This window comes from Branchiostoma floridae, chromosome 10, assembly GCF_000003815.2.
Source record: "Branchiostoma floridae strain S238N-H82 chromosome 10, Bfl_VNyyK, whole genome shotgun sequence".
Classification (NCBI taxonomy): domain Eukaryota; kingdom Metazoa; phylum Chordata; class Leptocardii; order Amphioxiformes; family Branchiostomatidae; genus Branchiostoma; species Branchiostoma floridae.
Window position 1 is genome coordinate 7214162 of NC_049988.1, and position 19453 is coordinate 7233614.

The 19453-nt window shown below is 40.2% G+C and overlaps 2 protein-coding genes across 2 annotated transcripts in view; one reads left to right on the forward strand and one right to left on the reverse strand.

Annotated features, from left to right (window-relative positions):
- The first annotated feature begins 2724 nt into the window (after positions 1 to 2724).
- Positions 2725 to 7058, forward strand: LOC118423852 (gastrula zinc finger protein XlCGF57.1-like). Its single transcript, XM_035832139.1, has 2 exons — positions 2725 to 2966; positions 4437 to 7058. Exon 2 carries the CDS (start codon positions 4450 to 4452, stop codon positions 5686 to 5688), a length of 1239 nt encoding a protein of 412 aa, XP_035688032.1. The 5' UTR covers positions 2725 to 2966; positions 4437 to 4449; the 3' UTR covers positions 5689 to 7058.
- A 912-nt stretch (positions 7059 to 7970) lies between these two features.
- The window catches only part of LOC118423853 (beta-galactosidase-like), a gene marked incomplete in the record, with an annotated part of 19921 nt that continues 8438 nt past the window's right edge, over positions 7971 to 19453 (reverse strand). The window contains 11 exon segments of the mRNA XM_035832140.1: positions 7971 to 8949; positions 10220 to 10392; positions 10798 to 10948; positions 11420 to 11551; positions 12076 to 12180; positions 13248 to 13337; positions 14056 to 14130; positions 16389 to 16501; positions 17261 to 17301; positions 18045 to 18166; positions 18426 to 18484. Coding sequence (XP_035688033.1) covers positions 8596 to 8949; positions 10220 to 10392; positions 10798 to 10948; positions 11420 to 11551; positions 12076 to 12180; positions 13248 to 13337; positions 14056 to 14130; positions 16389 to 16501; positions 17261 to 17301; positions 18045 to 18166; positions 18426 to 18484 — 1415 coding nt within the window.

The window sequence follows — 19453 nt, forward strand, 5'->3', positions numbered from 1 at the left end:
ATATTTTGTTACTTTTCTACGAGGCTTCAAAACTATTGGATTAACCGCGAAAATCGGGGACCCGGGAAGCTCCTTTTTCACCATGGTCTTGATCTTAGAATGTTCTTAACTTTCAAAACGTCATGGCGTCAAATGCAAGGTAACAAAGTGTGCGTTACTTTTATCACTTGAATTGCATGATACAACCCATGGGCAGACAACAGAAAGTCATTTGAGTACTAAAAATTACTTCGTTACTTTTCTACAAGGCTTTTAAACAATTGGATCAACCGCGAAAGTCGGGGATCTGGAAAGCTCCTTTTTCACAGTGGTCTTGATCTTGGAATATTCTAAACTTTCATACGTCATGGCGTCAAGATAACAAAGTGTGCGTTACTTTTATCACTTGAATCTCATAGTAAAACCCGAGGGAAACAGGTAGAAAGTTATTGGAGTGCTAAAAATTACTTCCTTACTTTTCTACAAGGCTCGAAAGCGAATGAAGGTTCAGCTGGGCTAACCGCTAAGCGAACCCTTCGCTAACCGCAAAGAAGCGAACCCATACGATCGAACTTCCGAAATCTTTGACAAAGTGTGCGTTACTTTTATCACTTGAATCTCAAAGTAAAACACGTGCGAAACAGGCAATAAGTTATTGGAGTGCTAAAAATACTTCATTACTTTTCTACCAGGCTTGAAAGCGAATGAAGGAAGGTTCAGCTCGGCTAACCGCTAAGCGAACCCTTCGGTTACCACAAACAAGCGAACCCATACGATCGAACTTCTGAAATATTTGACAAAGTGTGCGTTACTTTCATCACTAGAAGAACTTTATTGCGCAACAATTGTAACAGTTACAATGTATGGCAATGTGAACAACTATATACTAATACAAATAAGTGACAACTAATGTAATATAATATAACAGTATAAACAATCTAGTGAGTATCATAAAGCATTATCTCGTATTTGCAATGAGTTGTGAATAAATTGGCCTACGTAGGCAGATATATGAACAGGACATGATAATATCAAATGGAATACCTCTGACCTAGCATGTGGCAGTACAATTTGGGACTTACATACAATTCACTTGAATCTCATAGTAAAACACGTGGGAAACAGGCAGAAAGTTATTGGAGTGCTAAAAATTACTTCCTTACTTTTCTACAAGGCCCGAAAGCGAATGAAGGTTCAGCTGGGCTAACCGCTAAGCGAACCCTTCGGTAACCGCAAAGAAGCGAACCCATACGATCGAACTTCCGAAATCTTTGACAAAGTGTGCGTTACTTTTATCACTTGAATCTCATAGTAAAACCCGTGGGAAACAGGTAGAAAGTTATTGGAGTGCTAAAAATTACTTCCTTACTTTTCTACAAGGCCCGAAAGCGAATGAAGGGTTCAGCTGGGCTAACCGCTAAGCGAACCCTTCGGTAACCGCAAAGAAGCGAACCCATACGATCGAACTTCTGAAATCTTTGATAAAGTGTGCGTTACTTTTATCACTTGAATCTCATAGTAAAGCATATGAGAAACAGGCAGAAAGTTATTGGAGTGCTAAAAATTACTTCCTTACATTTCTACAAGGCTAGAAAGCGAATGAAGGTTCAGCTGGGCTAACCGCTAAGCGAACCCTTCGGTAACCGCAAAGAAGCGAACCCATACGATCGAACTTCCGACATCTTTGACAAAGTGTGCGTTACTTTTATTACTTGAATCTCATAGTAAAGCATGTGGGAAACAGGCAGAAAGTTATTGGAGGGCTAAAAATTACTTCCTTACTTTTCTACAAGGCTCGAAAGCGAATGAAGGTTCAGCTAGGCTAACCGCTAAGCGAACCCTTCGGTAACGGCAAAGAGGCGAACCCATACGATCGAACTTCCGAAATCTTTGACAAAGTGTGCGTTACTTTTATCACTTGAATCTCATAGTAGAGTCTCTGATCTCATAGTAAAGCATGTGGGAAACAGGCAGAAAGTTATTGGAGTGCTAAAAATTACTTCCTTACTTTTCTACAAGGCTAGAAAGCGAATGAAGGTTCAGCTGGGCTAACCGCTAAGCGAACCCTTCGGTAACCGCAAAGAAGCGAACCCATACGATCGAACTTCCGAAATCTTTGACAAAGTGTGCGTTACTTTTATCACTTGAATCTCATAGTAAAGCATGTGGGAAACAGGCAGAAAGTTATTGGAGTGCTAAAAATTACTTCCTTACTTTTCTACAAGGCTAGAAAGCGAATGAAGGTTCAGCTGGGCTAACCGCTAAGCGAACCCTTCGCTAACCGCAAAGAAGCGAACCCATACGATCGAACTTCCGAAATCTTTGACAAAGTGTGCGTTACTTTTATCACTTGAATCTCATAGTAAAGCATGTGGGAAACAGGCAGAAAGTTATTGGAGGGCTAAAAATTACTTCCTTACTTTTCTACAAGGCTAGAAAGCGAATGAAGGTTCAGCTGGGCTAACCGCTAAGCGAACCCTTCGGTAACCGCAAAGAAGCGAACCCATACGATCGAACTTCCGAAATCTTTGACAAAGTGTGCGTTACTTTTATTACTTGAATCTCATAGTAAAACCTGTAAGAGACAGGCAGAAAGTTATTGGAGTTCTTCCGACTTTTACACCAACGTTTCGCGGCACATCCGGTCAGATTTGAACTCCGACCCGGAACCTCAACCGCTCGTTAGGAGGGCGGAATCGAGGTCCTGCTTGAGGTCAAGAGTTGATATAGTCATTCATTGTCATCACATCGATCACTGACGCTGCATCACTGACAATTGTAAAATTTTCACGGCGGACCAAATATTTTTAGAAGAGCCGTTTGAACTTGTCCGCCTTTCTGAAATTTTATCCTCATCCCCCCTCTAACGTAAAATTGTACAGGCCCTGGATACTGTTTGTAGGCACCCAGCGCGCTTCTCAAACTGTCATACAGTCACAGTAAACGCCGCATTTGCCGTGAACAAGCTGTTCGTGGGGAACTTTGAGGTACACATTTATTCAGTCAGATGTTTGTCAAGAGTTTTAGAAAAGCTAATTAGACTAAGAGTGGTTCTGTTCAACTTTGGCTTACGACTTACGAATTCTCTCGGCGTGGGTGGTGTGATGATACGGCGGGAGGCTGATCCAAAATCTTATCCCCAAAAAATCTTATAAAAATACTCACTGTTTATTGCCACCACAGTTCTAACCTTCTGCTTGTAGCGTCCTTCATATATGTAGATCATCTGGAGATTCGTATTTCCTCTAGAAATTCAGTAATTATGTATGTATGTTCGATGAAATTTCTGTGGTCTTCTGCACACGTGTCCTTGTGGCATTTGTGCGGGGCACTGATTTGGCTCTTTTGGCAACGCCTCTGGTGCGATGTCTTACAGTCGACATCCGAAGAAAACTTCAAATGCGACGCATTGCCAAAATTAATGGGACCTTGTCTGTTATACCAACGTTTTGTTGAGCTGTGACATACTTTAAGTCAAAAATATTGCTTGATTTGTGATAGCTACTGAAATTGCAAATTGTAATATTGATGATATTAACATCAAGATTTTCGAAAATTAGCCACACATGGCAATGTTGGATGAAAATTATACCTCACCTTTATTGCATGTATGTCACAGGAAGGAATCATTTTGGTCTTTTTTATGATATTAGAAAAAAAATCAAAAAATCATATAAGTTGTGCAATAATGATTTTGAAACAGAGAAGGGGGTGAGTAGAACAGAAAGAAACAATATATACAGATATTCTGACCGACCCAGGAATTGAACCCAGGTCCTCCAGATCACAAGACCAGTAGCCTAAATGACTGAGCCAAAAGCCTGACAGGCATTTGGCATGGTCATTTAGCGCTAGTTGAACCCCCACTGTTACACTACTCCCCCTTTTCTTTTCAAGATTCGTCTTCGAATCTCCGAGTTCGATCCCTGTGGGCAGGCACATCTCCAGCCTGTTATCCACCAGGGCCACGTCGGGTGCAAATGAAACAACATAGGGGCGAGTAGAACAGAAAGAAACAATATATACAAATATTATGACCGACCCGGGAATCGAACCCGGGTCCTCCAGATCACAAGACCAGTAGCCTAAATGACTGAGCCAAAAGCCTGACAGGCATTTGGCATGGTCATTTAGCGCTAGTTGAACCCCCACTGTTACACTACTCCCCCTTTTCTTTTCAAGATTCGTCCTCGAATCTCCGAGTTCGATCCCTGTGGGCAGGCACATCTCCGGCCTGTTATCCACCAGGGCCACGTCGGGTGCAAATGAAACAACATAGGGGCGAGTAGAACAGAAAGAAACAATGTATACAAATATTCTGTCCTCCAGATCACAAGACCAGTAGCCTAAATGACTGAGCCAAAAGCCTGACAGGCATTTGGCATGGCCATTTAGCGCTAGTTAAACCCCCACTGTTACAATTTACACCATGCTTGCACATCTTTGTTTCCTAACAGATTGGATCAAAAGATGGAAGATCCAGGCTGTAGCAATGGACAACATACAACAAGACACACTGGAGGGGAACATTACCTGTGTGGGGAGTGTGGATACAGGACAACTAATAGGTCTCACCTAACCAAGCACATAAGAACTCATACAGGAGATAAACCCTACATGTGTGGTGAGTGTGGATACAGGGCAGCTCAAAGGTCTACCTTATCCATTCATATGAGAACTCATACAGGAGAAAAACCATTCATGTGTGAGCAATGTGACTATTCTGCTGCTCAGAAATCTTCACTAGACCTTCATGTAACTAAGCACACTGGAGAGAAACCCTACATGTGTGGGGAGTGTGGGTACAGGACAGCTAATAGATCTTACCTATACCAGCACAAAAAAAGTCATACCAGAGAAAAACTCCTCATCTGTGGAGAGTGTGGCTACAGGACAGCTCTAAAGTCTTGCCTATCCAGCCATATGAGAACTCATACAGGAGAGAAACCCTACAAGTGTGACCAGTGTGACTATTCTGCTGCACACAAAACTACTTTAGACTTTCATGTAGCTAAACACACTGGAGAAAAACCTTACATGTGTGGGGAGTGTGGGTTCAAGACAGCTCTCAAGTCTAACTTATCCCAGCACATGAGAACTCATACAGGAGAAAAACCCTACAAGTGTGACCTTTGTGAATATTCTGCGGCACGGAAATCCAGCTTGTACCTTCATTTGTCTAAACACACTGGAGAAAAACCCTACAAGTGTGGGGAGTGTGAATACAGGACAGCTAAAAAGTCTAACTTATCCCTGCACATGAAAACTCATACGGGAGAGAAACCCTACATGTGTGAGAAGTGTGGATACAAGACAGCTATAAAGTCTCACTTATTCCAGCATATAAGAACTCATACGGGAGAAAAACCCTACAAGTGTGACCAGTGCAACTATTCTGCTGCAAAGAAATCCAATTTGGACAGACATCTATTTCAACACACTGGAGAAAAACCCTACATGTGTTGGGAGTGTGGGTACAGGACAGCTCGAAAGTCTCGCTTATCGCAGCACATGAGAACTCATACAGGAGAGAAACCCTACAAGTGTGAGCTATGTGACTATTCTGCTGCGCAGAAAACTTCTTTAGACCATCATGTAGTGAAACACTCTGGGGAGAAACCCTACATATGTGGGGAATGTGGGTACAGGACAGCTCTAAAGTTTCACTTATCGCAGCACATGAGAACTCATACAAGAGAAAAGCCTTAGAACTCTGACTGATTCTGTAGCATGGAAATCCAGTTTGGACCAGTCTGGATCAAGCAAAGGCAACCTACAAGACAACTGAAAGGGATCATATCAGAACTTGTACACTTGTACAGAGTGAAACTTGAATCCATCCAGAGTTCCAGACAAACGTACCTAAAATTTGTTGAGGCACACAGCACTAATTGTGAGTGCAGGATATTTTTTTATTTAGGGACTGACAGAGAAGAAAAACCTTCAAGTTTGATAATTATGACTTGCTTCATTATTTGACGATGTTGATGAGAAATTTAGACTCGTAAAAACTTTATTCTGAATTATAACACTTTGAAGTTAGATGAGCAGACGTTTTCTGATCACAGTTAACCTTTTGTATCTAAATAGGTGTGTTCCTTCTTACACCTTATTTCTTGGCATTTGTTTCTTTACATCATAAGTCACATGATGTTAGTCAATTCTTCATACAAGTACACGATCGTTATCAACTAATACTCTTATACTAATCAACTAATACTTAATAGTCATAAAAGTGATGTGTAATACAAGTTGAATGGTCAGGCTATTGTTTACAGCTTACCTTGTTTGTTAACTTTTGTTTGTTTGTTTGTTATAATCATACAAACTTAGCTAGTGAATATCTTTCAATGAAAATTGTTCAATGATCTGTTTTACATCTAACCTTTGTTAACCCTTTTGTTTATTACAATTATATGAAGTTAGCCAATGATGTAATATACAAATTGTTATACTTTTTCATGTTTACCTTGTTTATTAATATTAAATATGCAACAAACTGTGCTATCTCCACATCTTTATTTGTGATTGCATTGCAACAGAAAAATTATACTATTGCATATATTCTCTCTGTAATAATCCATATCAGCAACACAGGTGCAGGCACTATCAACTACGGAGATGCAAATTTAATTGTCCCTTCACCTCTAAAATATATTTTATTTTCTTCTTTCTTATATAGATAGTGTGTCCAGCACCAAGAGATCATAGGATATTCTTCAACATGAATATCGTACAAAAGATTTGATATACATGTACTCACTAGTCTCTATTTACTTGTCTCTATTCAGAACTCATTTAACAATCACCATCACCACTTTCTGAAGTATTCTAGATCCCTTCACACTACATGTCTAAACCCACCTGTTTGATTCCAGCTATACATACAAACTCACATTGCTGGACAAACTTACAAACCCTATATGTGCACATTTGAGATTCCTGGTGCAAATGTGGTACGTTAACAGCAATAGATATATCAGATCTTGGGCATTGTACTACCTAAAAGGCACCTAAGGTGTATTTGTACATCAGCTCTTTCTTGTAAAGACAATGCATGTAATCTAGTTTTCTAAAACCCAGTACTAGTACTAGTATGGATGTGCCAAGATGCACTATACATACAGCATTGTAAAGACAAAAGGTAGGTATACATAGTCTTATAGTCCTTTTTAAAGGGGCATTCCACTCCAGAAGGGAGTATTGTTTTCCAATAGATAATGTGTAAATGAATACATAATCAGCCGAATTTTGTGGAATTCACCTTGGGATGAATTACGTTATGTGTGTTTTATAAAACAATAATGACACTCACTAAACCCATGCAGAGACCCTACCCATGTATTCCCTATACGCATAGACACTTTGTTTATCGTACATATTTTTGGAATAAATGAGGTATGCTAAGCACACAGAGAAGGCAAATTGCTCATAAGATAGCAAAGAATACAAGAACAAGATGAGATTTCTTAGCGAACCTGAAATTAGTTTTGTAACCTTACCTAAAAGTTTTGCATTGTATTCAGCCATAGGATTAATTCAATTAGAGGGTACTTGGGGAGTTTAGTAGAACATTGAATGCTTTTGAGGCATGTGGAGCAACTGGGTACTTTATCGTATAAAGTGAAGTAGTATGCAGTTATCACTTCCTAAAATTGATATCTATCGGAAAATAACACTCCCGTGTGGAGTGGAATGCCCCTTTAAGGTCATAGGGGCAGTAGGTTGTATCCACTGTGTCTAGGGCACAGTATTGGAAGGTGGAGCCCATCCCTCTCCTTCCACTGCCTTTTACCTCCCAAACCGAAGTCAGGTACCCATTTTTACACCTGAGTGAAGTGAGGAAAGTCATGTGAAGTGCCTTTCCCAACGGCACAAGATTGGTAGCATGACATGACTTGAACCTACAGCTTAGGCCAAACACCCTACATGTTACCCCACAGAAGCCCATGAAATACAGTAATGTACCTAGATATAAAGTGCTATGATACTTAGTACAGCATGCAGCTACTCTAAACCAAAACTAAAGAACTTCAAAAAGAAAGTTAATACTAGTCTGTGCTGAACATTGGCAAACTACATTGTGCAATACACTGCCTCAAATTCACACACTTTACACAATAGACCTCATATGCAATGTATTTTACTTCTGTTCATTCAGTACTGAGAGCAATATTACTGTCACAACTCCATGAACAGTTTCACCGACGAAAGGCAATGGTTGTGGTCTGAAACATCTGTTTCCAAAATCATATCCAGTTGCTAGAGGAACTGCTTTTTGGAGTTTCTTTATATAATATCCTTGCTTTAGCTGGCTAAATCACTGCATATTATCATCTATCACCTTTCAGGGCAATTCTGCTCTCACAAATCATTCTGTACATAATAATAATACATTGTTACTTGCTTATCTGAATCTCTTTTGTCATTATAGGTTTATGGTAGCATGAAACAAGATGTATTTAAACTGTGAAGCACAGTGTAACTAAAAATAAGTAAAATAGACTAAGCATCCTCAGAGTGCTATACCTAAATTGCATTTGCATACTATTATTAGATACCCCCTAAGGCATCACCCATTTATTCAAGTTTTACTATCTTTGTACTTTCTCCTAGTTATGAAAGCATGATGTTAAGCACTGTGCTGATAGGATATGCTACAGAGAACACAACACCCAATACAACAGCTACAAACGCATCAAGCTGAGGGGGGGCAGAGTCAGTGGCGGTGCTGTCGTATTTTTCACCTCGATGGCGTGACACAGTCGCATTGATGATTGGTCGATCTTGGAACTCAACGGTACAGTCGGCGTCTGAACTTTGCGCCATATTACACGGCGATGCTTCCAATTCGAAGAGCGTGATGTTGTTCTCGGATTTCAGAACGCTTGCCGGAACGTACAGCGTGATCTGTGGCCCTTCCACCGGCCAATAGCGGCCCAGGTTGAACCCATTAACAAATGCCTGACCCTGCAAACATGAGAGAAACAACTTTAAAAAGTAGGCAACATAAAATTTCTTTAACTTCTCACATTGTGGTAGATTGTTAATTAGTCAAACAAGACACATTTGTGCGATACGATTATAAATGATTGTAACTTGTGCGATATGATTGTAAGCCTTTAACATGTTAGTCTAATTGCCCTACCATGTTAAGTTTTTAATGTATGTGTATATGTTTTTAATGCCTAAGTATGCAATTCAGCGCCTTATGGCGCTGCGATGTATTTAGAGGTTGTTGAAACAGCAATCAATAAACAACTCTATTTGGCCTTAATTTGTGCCTTGTGCGATTATTAGGCCACAGCAAGTAAATTTTATGGATGACATCCTATGTAGACTGCAAAAATAATGAGATAGGGCACAAAAAAAACAAGATGGGTAAAAAAACAAGATGGCTAAATTTTCCAAATAGACATCATAAACGTTGTAACAAGAATTGAAGTGACAAAACATGGTAACACAGACAACAAATCACCCATTCCTGTATTCAAGAAATGAACTAAGTGTAGTAAAAGTGACACTAATGTGGTAGACTGGTGTCACTTACCAAGTTGGCAACTACGCTCATGACTTCCAACGTGGTGCCACTTTTGCAACAATCCATAGGCAACTAGTTTCATTTCTACAACTACAGTCTTGGCTACCCCACTAGTACTAGTATCACTTCTATAAGTACAATCACTAGAATACAACACAGCATATCCCATTTTGGTAATTTCTCGTCATATTGACCATCTTTCTGAAATCAGGCAAAAATAAATGCGTGCGTGGATGTCATCCACAAAATTTACTTGCTGTGGCCTTAGTGAATAAAACAAGGTTAGAAGAACAACATTTGAGTATTTCATATCATCATTGTTTAATTTTTGTAGCCTAGAGGGAAAAAGCTAGACAGCTTTCAACAATTCTTCTCACAGTCACACTTTTTGGTGTATGGGGGAGGTGCCTATCTCCATTTCTATAGCCCTTGGACCACACACGTTACCACAGTGGGGGGCGAGCCCACTAGTAGCTGAATATCTTCAACTCTCATGCTCGTCTTACGAGCCCTAAGAAGAGAATGCAGTATGAACAGTTTTTGGACCCATGAGCTTCCGAACACTCTACAAACACTCTACCACCTACATGTAGGTCATTGCCCAGTTTTCAAGAAAGATCAGCATGGATGAAAACTCTTTGGGCTTTAAAGGGATTTAAGGTGTTTCTAATAAAACTTTGTGAATATGTAAAGACCTACCTTAGTCCATCCCCTCATGTTGAGGAAGGTGTCCTGAGGAGTGTCCTGGATGGAGAACGTTCCCGTGTAGAAGGACGGTACCATCTGGCCTGCCCGGGATCGCCGTGGCTGTGTGCTACGCTTCTCCTGATTGGTCAACTGTCCGTCGATGCCCTCTATGTCATTCTGCAGAACTGGAGGCAAAGAGGAAGAAAAAAACACAACCTTGAGCAATCACCACTGTGTTTTTGTACTGAGCAGTTTTGTTATTGAAGTTAGAATGTCTATGAACCAAAGATGAAGCTTTTCTTGTAGATGTACATCCAATCTGATTTGTGATTAATAGACTCTCTACATTGATTATCATAACATCTGAGAAGACAGAAATTGACATTAATTTGACAAATTCAGATTACAGTTAGACTTGAACTGTTAACACTTCCAGTACTACATGTGTATATGTCCATACTTTTAACAATATTTTTGTGCCTGTCTAATAAAGTATGTATTGTAGCATTGTTGTTGTGATCATGTCTTGAATGCAATGTTTTCTTTTTAAAAAATTAATATAAAAAAATATATATCTTAAAGAATTTTACCATAAGACAGAGGTGGGAGGCTGCCATCAATATCAACAGCCGGATTGGAAGGTTGTGAGAACAGCGTAGGGAGGGCGCCATCGATGTCTAACGAGTAGATGGACCAGGAACGGAGGGTGTCGTTTCCGAGGGTCACGTTTGCGATGATGCCCTGTCAAAATACGGAACATACTTTTTTTGCATCAACAGAAAACATCTGCAGGTAAAACCATCACTCCATTTTATTATCTGTGACAGTAAATGATATGATTCAAATTTAAACTTTTGAATAAATGCAACACCCAAACAAAACATGTCAAAGTGAATGGGTCATTAAAGGCTATCTCCAGCTGTAAGATTTTTTTGTTTGGTAACCCATGTTGTTGATTTTCATTGTTGAAACTGTAAAAATTAAGCTTTCAAAAATATATATTCAGCAGCATGTCATGAAGTTCAGAGTTTTTTTGATGGACAAGATGAAATTTTTGTCAGTCCCAACAAGCAAATTTCAGTCCTACGAGGTCCTGGAGACAACCCTGGCGTCATCACATTTAAAAAAGACAAAAACTGAAAATTAGTGAGGTAAGTTGCAATTGTCTTCCCAGCGTTTGGTACTAACTTTATAAGAATGAGTTTTCCTGACCTTGGAGTCGTTGATGTACCTGCCGAAGTTGATGCGACCTTGGTTCTCCACCACGATGTCCAATACCTGACCTGCCTGTGCCGTCAGGTTCAAGTCCATGGGGCCGTTACGGCTCAGGATACCAGCAGGAGTCTGGAGAACAGTAACGGGACAATAAGAAGTAGCAGTTTGTACTTGAGAGCTTGTGACTGATGAAATTTTGTGAAAATTTTGATTCTGTATAGTTTTACTAAACTTGGGGTTGCGGACATCAACTTAGTGCTACAAGTACGGCGACTCCGGTGGCAAAGGCAAGTTGAACGAGCCAATGGTTGCTTCAATGTCATGTCCAAATTATGGGCAACAGAGGTCATGGTAGGCCAAGGAAATCTTGGAAGGAGTGAGCTGCCCACACATGTAAGGACCCCCGCAGCAATATAATCAAATATTGGATACTACTACTAAAACAAGCAGATTAGAAACAGTTAATTATGGCTAAGGAAGTTGAAATTTGCAATGAAATGAACAAGCAAGATTGCAAGCCCAGCCGACCACACATGTACAGCGAATGTCGCTCAAGTGTAGGTCAAATGTCACTTCCTTCAGCTTAACTCCGCTCACTACTGGTCAATCCTACCATGATTAGGCCATGAGAAAGTCTCTGGACCTGTACTGACCTCATCTAGCATGACGTAGCCCCTGTCCCTGATGCCTGGCACAGACAGTTTGGCTCCTGTAGCTGCAGCAGTTAAAGTAGTCCTGTACAGCATGAACCCATAGCTCTGGGGAGGAAGGGAGGGTTAGTACATGTAATTACACTTTAAATTGCCATAAAGAATACATTGTACATTCTGTCTTTCATTGCTGTTTGGTACTCTTTCGATCAATGAGGTACCAAACAAAATCTGTGTGAATGAACTTTGCAGTGCAGCTATATTTTTCAATGTGTATATAGTACATGAATATTATACTCTTTTGAACTGACTAATACAAAAAGGAAAAATGAAGAAGGATGAGGATAAGAAAACAAGACATTCATTCTTGGCAAGTGTCAAAAAGACTTACCATATTTCTTGTAACAAAGGACAAACTTTTTTTTGACATTTCAACTTTGAAGTTGGTGCTTGGTAAGGCCACAGCAAGTAAATTTTATGGATGACATCAGCGCGCTCATTAATTTTTGCCTGATTTCAGAAAAAAAAACAAGAATTTTCTTTCTTCTGCAGGATGGTCAACATTACGATAAAGTACCAAAATTAGCAAATATATTGTGTTGTAGCCTAATAATTGTACTTGTAGAAGTCACACTAGGGAGGCAGCCATAACTATAGTTGTAGAAATGAAACTTATTGGATAGTTGTAAAAGTGACACCAATATGGAAGCTAAGAGTGTGGTTACCAACTTTGTTGGTGATGCTAGTCTACCACACTAGTGTCACTTTTACCACACCAGTACATGTCTTAAATACAGGAATGAATACCTTGTTAGCTCTGATGCGATGTTTTGTCCATTTAGTTCTTTTTACAACAGTCATCACAACTTCATGGTGCCTATTTTTGAAAATGTAGCCATCTTGTTTTTTTTTTCACCCATCTTGTTTTTTTTCGCCCCATCGCACTATTTTTGCTGTCTGCTGAGGATGTCATCCATAAAATTTACTTGCTGTGGCCTAATCATAAGTGTTAGTTATATTTTACAAATACACAAGGACAGCAGTCCAGCTGACTAGACTGGCTGATAAATGCCAGAGGTGGAAAACCTTTGTGGACAAACAGACTGTCCCCACTGCTACTACGGCAGCCATGGGACTTAGTGAATCAGATGATGATTCTCATCATCCCGTCATACCTGTTGCATGTTCTCCATGGTGATGGGATAGTCAGCTCTGATTGGTCCATCTGGTGACAGGTCAGTCAACTTATCCAGCACTGTGGCCTCCTGGGATAACACAAAGAAGACAAAATGAAGAAGCTTCAAAAAGAAGATCACCAAAACCATGTTGTAAAATTGTAAAAGTGTAAACTAATTAATATGTATGATAAAATATGTAAGGTAATGATAGTTAATATGTGGAAAATTGCAAGTACATCACATTCAAAGGTTATTCCAATCAAAAGTTAGGGGTGGACAGGAATGTTTTCACAGAGTACATCTATGCGTGTGGAGTTCAAGAACAATTTGTGAAAAGAGTCAACTTGATAAGTAAAAAAAGAAAGTTTTTGACATCTCCCAGCAAATGTTGAGTGTATATAATGCAGCATGCAAAATAACCACTTGCACACTTGCATATTGCAACCACTTTTTGCTTAATTGGTGCAACTTACTTCGAAACTCAGGTTGCACAGGGTGCAACTTAGATCTTGAGCCTCAGAACTCGACTTCGTTGTCAATTTACTTGATTTTTAGTTTGAAACAAACATGCTTATAAGTAACATGATAGTAAAAGGTTATGTATTGTACCTTTTTTATGTATTGTACAGAAATTGGTGAATTGTAGGTGGTGCAACATGAAATTCAGTTGTGCAACCTAGTTTTTGTCCCAAGTTGCACATTGTGCAACCTGGCTCAGAAAAGTATTTTGTACACTGTAATGTTAAATGCCCAGGCCCTGAAAAAAATGTTAAATGGAATATTCCAACAGAATAACAGTACTCACAAATGTCATCTGGACTTTCCCATAAGCTGCCTTAGGTGTGGCAGGGGGTACCGGCCCTGGTGGCAAGTGGCGGAACTGCAGGAGTAAACAAAAACAAAATTGACAATAAAAATCATAACAATAAAAACAAAGTGACAGAGTCACACCTACATGTGAGCAGTAAATGCTATTTGTACATACATGTATATAGCACTTGGAAAGAATGCATAATTTAACCTTTTACATGCCATGAATACATTTTCATGCACTAGAAAGTATAGCATGTTAACGGTTAATGCTCTACTGACAACTAAAGTAGGGAAGAAGTTAAAAGTTACAGAACTGGAAAAAGAAGAGTCATTTAGGATTAGCATAGATGAAAAAAGGCAAAGCAAATTAAAGATTAAGGAACAATAAGGAAATATGGACCCAACTTTAGTACTGTATTTAAGTTACTTTATGAGATGTAATTGTTCTTTATCCCCAAAAAAAGACAGTACGGAATTTTGTGGAACTGAGGCTAAAACAACACTGTCATCCAATGTTTAGACGTCGAGATGTCAACAATCAACAACAATTTTTGCACCTGTTGAAGAGGCATTGATATGTACTAGTACACTGTTTTGTATGCAAAAACAGCAAAGAAAAGAGGACAAAAATTCAGGGGATGTGTGAACAATTATGACCAGGAATGGAACAATAACCAATCAAGACTTACAGTATCAATTTTCAAGTCACACGCACAAAGAAAATACCAGACATTTTCACTTCAAGTCAATCATTTCAGGGTCCATGCTTCCTTGAAATAGAAGTAAAGAGTCTGAGAAGAGAAGTCAGCCCCCAACCTTACTGATCACATTCCGTATACTGTAGAACTTATCGGTCAGATCCCCGGCTTCTGACAGGGGTGCATCGTAGTCGTAAGACGTAGGGACAGGCCGGAAGGTGGTCTCCCCAGGGACACCTTAACAGGGAACCACAACTGACAGCTTCAAGTTCAAGTACAACAAGGGACAGTACAGTAAGGAATGACGGGAGGGGGGTAGCCTGGAATCCATGTGGTATAAGCTCTGGTTTGAGACTTTTTTTAGTCCAATGCTGGCATCCTTGCAGAATAGGCTGGGAACAAGTTTGGTCCAATATATAAACTTGGTACAACTTCAAGTTGGTTGGTCATATTTCGGTTGCTTCTGCCTCAGTTTCATTGTATCGCGTTAAATCACTAAAAAAAACTTGGCCATGTGATTTCCTTTCCTATGGAATCAAACTCATTATGGTTGTACTTGTGGGTTGCAAAAAGAATGCGCCAAAATTCTCTTGGTTGTATTTGACACCATATACATGTATTATCCTGTTATTTTGGGCATGGGTGCCAATGATTCAATCAACCTTTTTTCAGGTCATTTTTGGTATCACTATGCAGAACATCCTGAACTTTATCTTTAGTTTTTTGTGCCAAGTTTAATAATATATACACGTCCTGCATTTTGGGGGGAATCAAACATGTTTGTTGTTTTTGCCTCAGGTCCAGAATCTTCCATACGGCATTGTTACTGGGTCCATATGTCCTTTAAGAGAAGTGCAGTGAACAGAAGTCAGTCCAGCGAACCTTACTGATCAAGTTCCTTATAGTGTAGAACTTATCGGTGGGATCTCCTGCCTCAGACAGTGGTGCATCATAGTCGTAAGATGTAGGGATAGGCTGGAAAGGGCTGTACTCCACACCTTATATCGTAATATTATAACAACATTCAGAAAAAGATGTTGTCTAAGCAGGATTGTAGAGGGAGGGAGTTTACAGATGTTTCTATGTGGTGTGTTAAAGCTGTTTGTTTTTTCTCTCATCCTGCATTTTCTTCCTTAGACCTGTCAACTTTCATTTACAATTATATTTTTCTTGAAATTTGTGGTTCTCAAATTTTCTTGTCAATTTTCTAGAGAGTAACAGTAATAACATTGGCTCACCTTTTCATAGGGGTAACCTATATATGTGTTGTTTTCATGAACAAGGCATTTACTAATGATTTAGAGATATCAAGTCTAAGGAAAGTGGTTTACAAGTGCAACATTGCAAAAATTTTGCAATATCAAAGCACCCGTCCCTCGACTTGATACCCTTATAATTATGCTGTTTCTAAAAACTACGGAAAAAGGTTATCCCGCAGATAAAGGTGAACTCGCGTTAATTTCTTTTAAGCCAGCAACTTTCTGGCTATCAACAAATTCTGCCAAAGGTTGTTGACGGCGTGACTACTAAACCAGTTTTCACAAGTACATGTACATGTATCCCTTTACAATCCTTCCTTTACCAACAACTTCAACACACCACATAACACATGGCTTATCAACGCTACCTTGGCAATGACATTGGAGATAGTGGTAAGCTTGTCGGTGGGATCGCCTGCCTCGGTTAGCGGCGCATCGTAATCATAACTTGTAGGCTGCGGCTTAAAGGGGCCATTTGCCCCTGCAAATATCACATAGTGTAGTTACAAGACAATGCAATGTGTTAAACATGACAAACAATGGCATACATTGAACACATACCCTGTATATTCATAGACAAGACAAGAACAATACACGATATCCATCATATTCTAGCTCTCGTTCACTTCTCTGGTAATTTCTCTGCAGAATAGTTATTGTTATTATTGGGGGAACAATTCTCTCTTCACAGCCACTCTGTGTGTCTTTCACGGAAAGGACCACTACTCTTTTTCAATTTTATAGGTGCAGAAGGTTCTTTAATGTGCTTGAGGTGACACTCTCCTCAAACACAGAACCTCCATTTAAAATTCTATCCAAGGGATGGCCCTTACAAAAAGCTACGCAGTCATTTCTAGCAGAGTGAAGTGAGGAAATTCATGTTAAGTGCCTTTCCAAAGGGCACAACATTAGGGCATATCGGGACTCGAACACAAGAACTCTGGGTTTTGACCCAAATGCCTTTGAGTTAGATTACTGTGGCTAGCCACAATCATGCATGGAAGAGATCATTAGAGCCAACCAGAGCTAGAATAGGAAGGCTACAACACAGTGTGTTATGCATGTTAACATGAAAAGCTTATAACATAAGGTTTCAACAAATGAATTCAGTTAGTCACTTTTATAACTCCTTTTGGCTGGGAGAGACCATTTATCCCTGCAAATTACAAACAAACAAACACACATACAACAACACATTTACAGGTGGCAGTTTGTAAATCATAGTCAGACTGAATCTTACCATTCATGTAGCCAAAATTGGTGCCTCCTTCAAACATGTACCTGTAAGGCAAAACAAACAACTTATATTCAATGACAGCTACAATATACAAATTAAGTGACCTCCGGTTTTGCATAAATTCTATCTGACAGGATGCCCCTCAACAAAGTCAGGTACTGACATTTTGATTTTCAAGGTGGAGTAATACCCTCCATAGCAGGCTCTCTATGGACTTTTTTGGCACTTTTGCTGGCCATTTCTTTTTGAACTGGGTCGCTGTTTGCTGACCTCTCTCATAGCCGTCCATTTTAGAGCCTGCATTTTTTCGGCGATACAAAGTCATATTATAAAACGATTAGCCATTCATCTGCCCTATTAACACATACGTTAGGAATAATTCACAACTCCGTGAGAGGCAATTCACATGTCGGCTGCAAGCATTTTACAACTCGGGCCCGAGCTTGGCCGTCCTTCAGATGGGGAAACCCCCATATGTCACGCGCTACTTTGTACCGCCGAAAAAATGCAGGCTCTAAAATGGACAGCTATGAGAGAGGCCAGCAATCAGCGACCCAGTACAAAAAGAAATGGCCAGCAAAAGTGCCAAAAAAGTCCATAGAGAGCCTGCTATGGAGGCTAGTGGTGTAAGGCATAATGTGCACAACATTGGGCCCTGCTAGGGATTCAAACCAATAACCTTTAGATACTTGAACTTCAACAACCCTAACCACAAGACCATCTTGTCATGTTATTATTGTTGTAACACTGTTGTAAAATGAAATGCTAGTGGTATAAGTTAACGTACATATTAACGCTGGCGTTGAGTTCCAGTATCTTCTCCAGGTATGTGGCCACCTTGTCCTTGTCCGTGTGTGCGTGAGGCTGTCCCCAGTGGTCCAACCAACCAGTGTAGAACTCCGAGTTCACCTGGAATCAACACAGGTCAAACAGTACTGTTACAGTAGTTACTCTTGGTGGGCAAACACATAACGGTCCTGTATGTCGAATCTCTAAAAGAAATATTGCACATTTCCTACAATACAAAAATCCTACAACTTACTACAATGTATTATCTTTGATAAGATTGAAACAGATGTTTCTTGACATCATTGGTACATTAACGTTAATGCATATAATATCCAAATTCATAAAGTTTTCCAAAAATGTTAGAAGAAAGTTGTCTCACCAAGGGGCCTTTAGGTTGATGTTTCCTCTGCCCCTTGAAGGCACCAGCTGGATCTGTACCTGTGGGGAATAATGTTACTCATTGGTTAAAATAATCTTGTTTGAGCTTTCAATGATGATAATAGACATGCTTGCTAACAGTAACAGTTAACTAATGTATACAGGATGACTTCAGCACACTGTCCCACCAACCATCCTAACTACAACCCACATCTTACACCCACCTGGTCCAAAGTCCACAGTAGTGTACAGTCCATCTATAGTCCCACACTTCAGCACACCAACCCATATCTTACACCCACCTGGTCCAAAGTCCACAGTAGTGTACAGTCCATCTATTAAGTCCCACACTTCAGCACACCAACCCACATCTTACACCCACCTGGTCCAAAGTTCACAGTAGTGTACAGTCCATCTAGAGTCCCACACTTCAGCACACCGTCCACATCTTACACCCACCTGGTCCAAAGTCCACAGTAGTGTACAGTCCATCTATTAAGTCCCACACTTCAGCACACCAACCCACATCTTACACCCACCTGGTCCAAAGTCCACAGTAGTGTACAGTCCATCTATTGTCCCACACTTCAGCACACCAACCCACATCTTACACCCACCTGGTCCAAAGTCCACAGTAGTGTACAGTCCATCTATAGTCCCACACTTCAGCACACCGTCCACATCTTACACCCACCTGGTCCAAAGTCCACAGTGGTGTACAGTCCAGCTATAGTCCCACACTTCAGCACACCAACCCACATCTTACACCCACCTGGTCCAAAGTCCACAGTAGTGTACAGTCCAGCTATAGTCCCACACTTCAGCACACCAACCCACATCTTACACCCACCTGGTCCAAAGTCCACAGTGGTGTACAGATCTAGAGTCCCACACTTCAGCACACCAACCCACATCTTACACTCACCTGGTCCAAAGTCCACAGTAGTGTACAGTCCATCTATAGTCCCACACTTCAGCACACCAACCCACATCTTACACTCACCTGGTCCAAAGTCCACAGTAGTGACA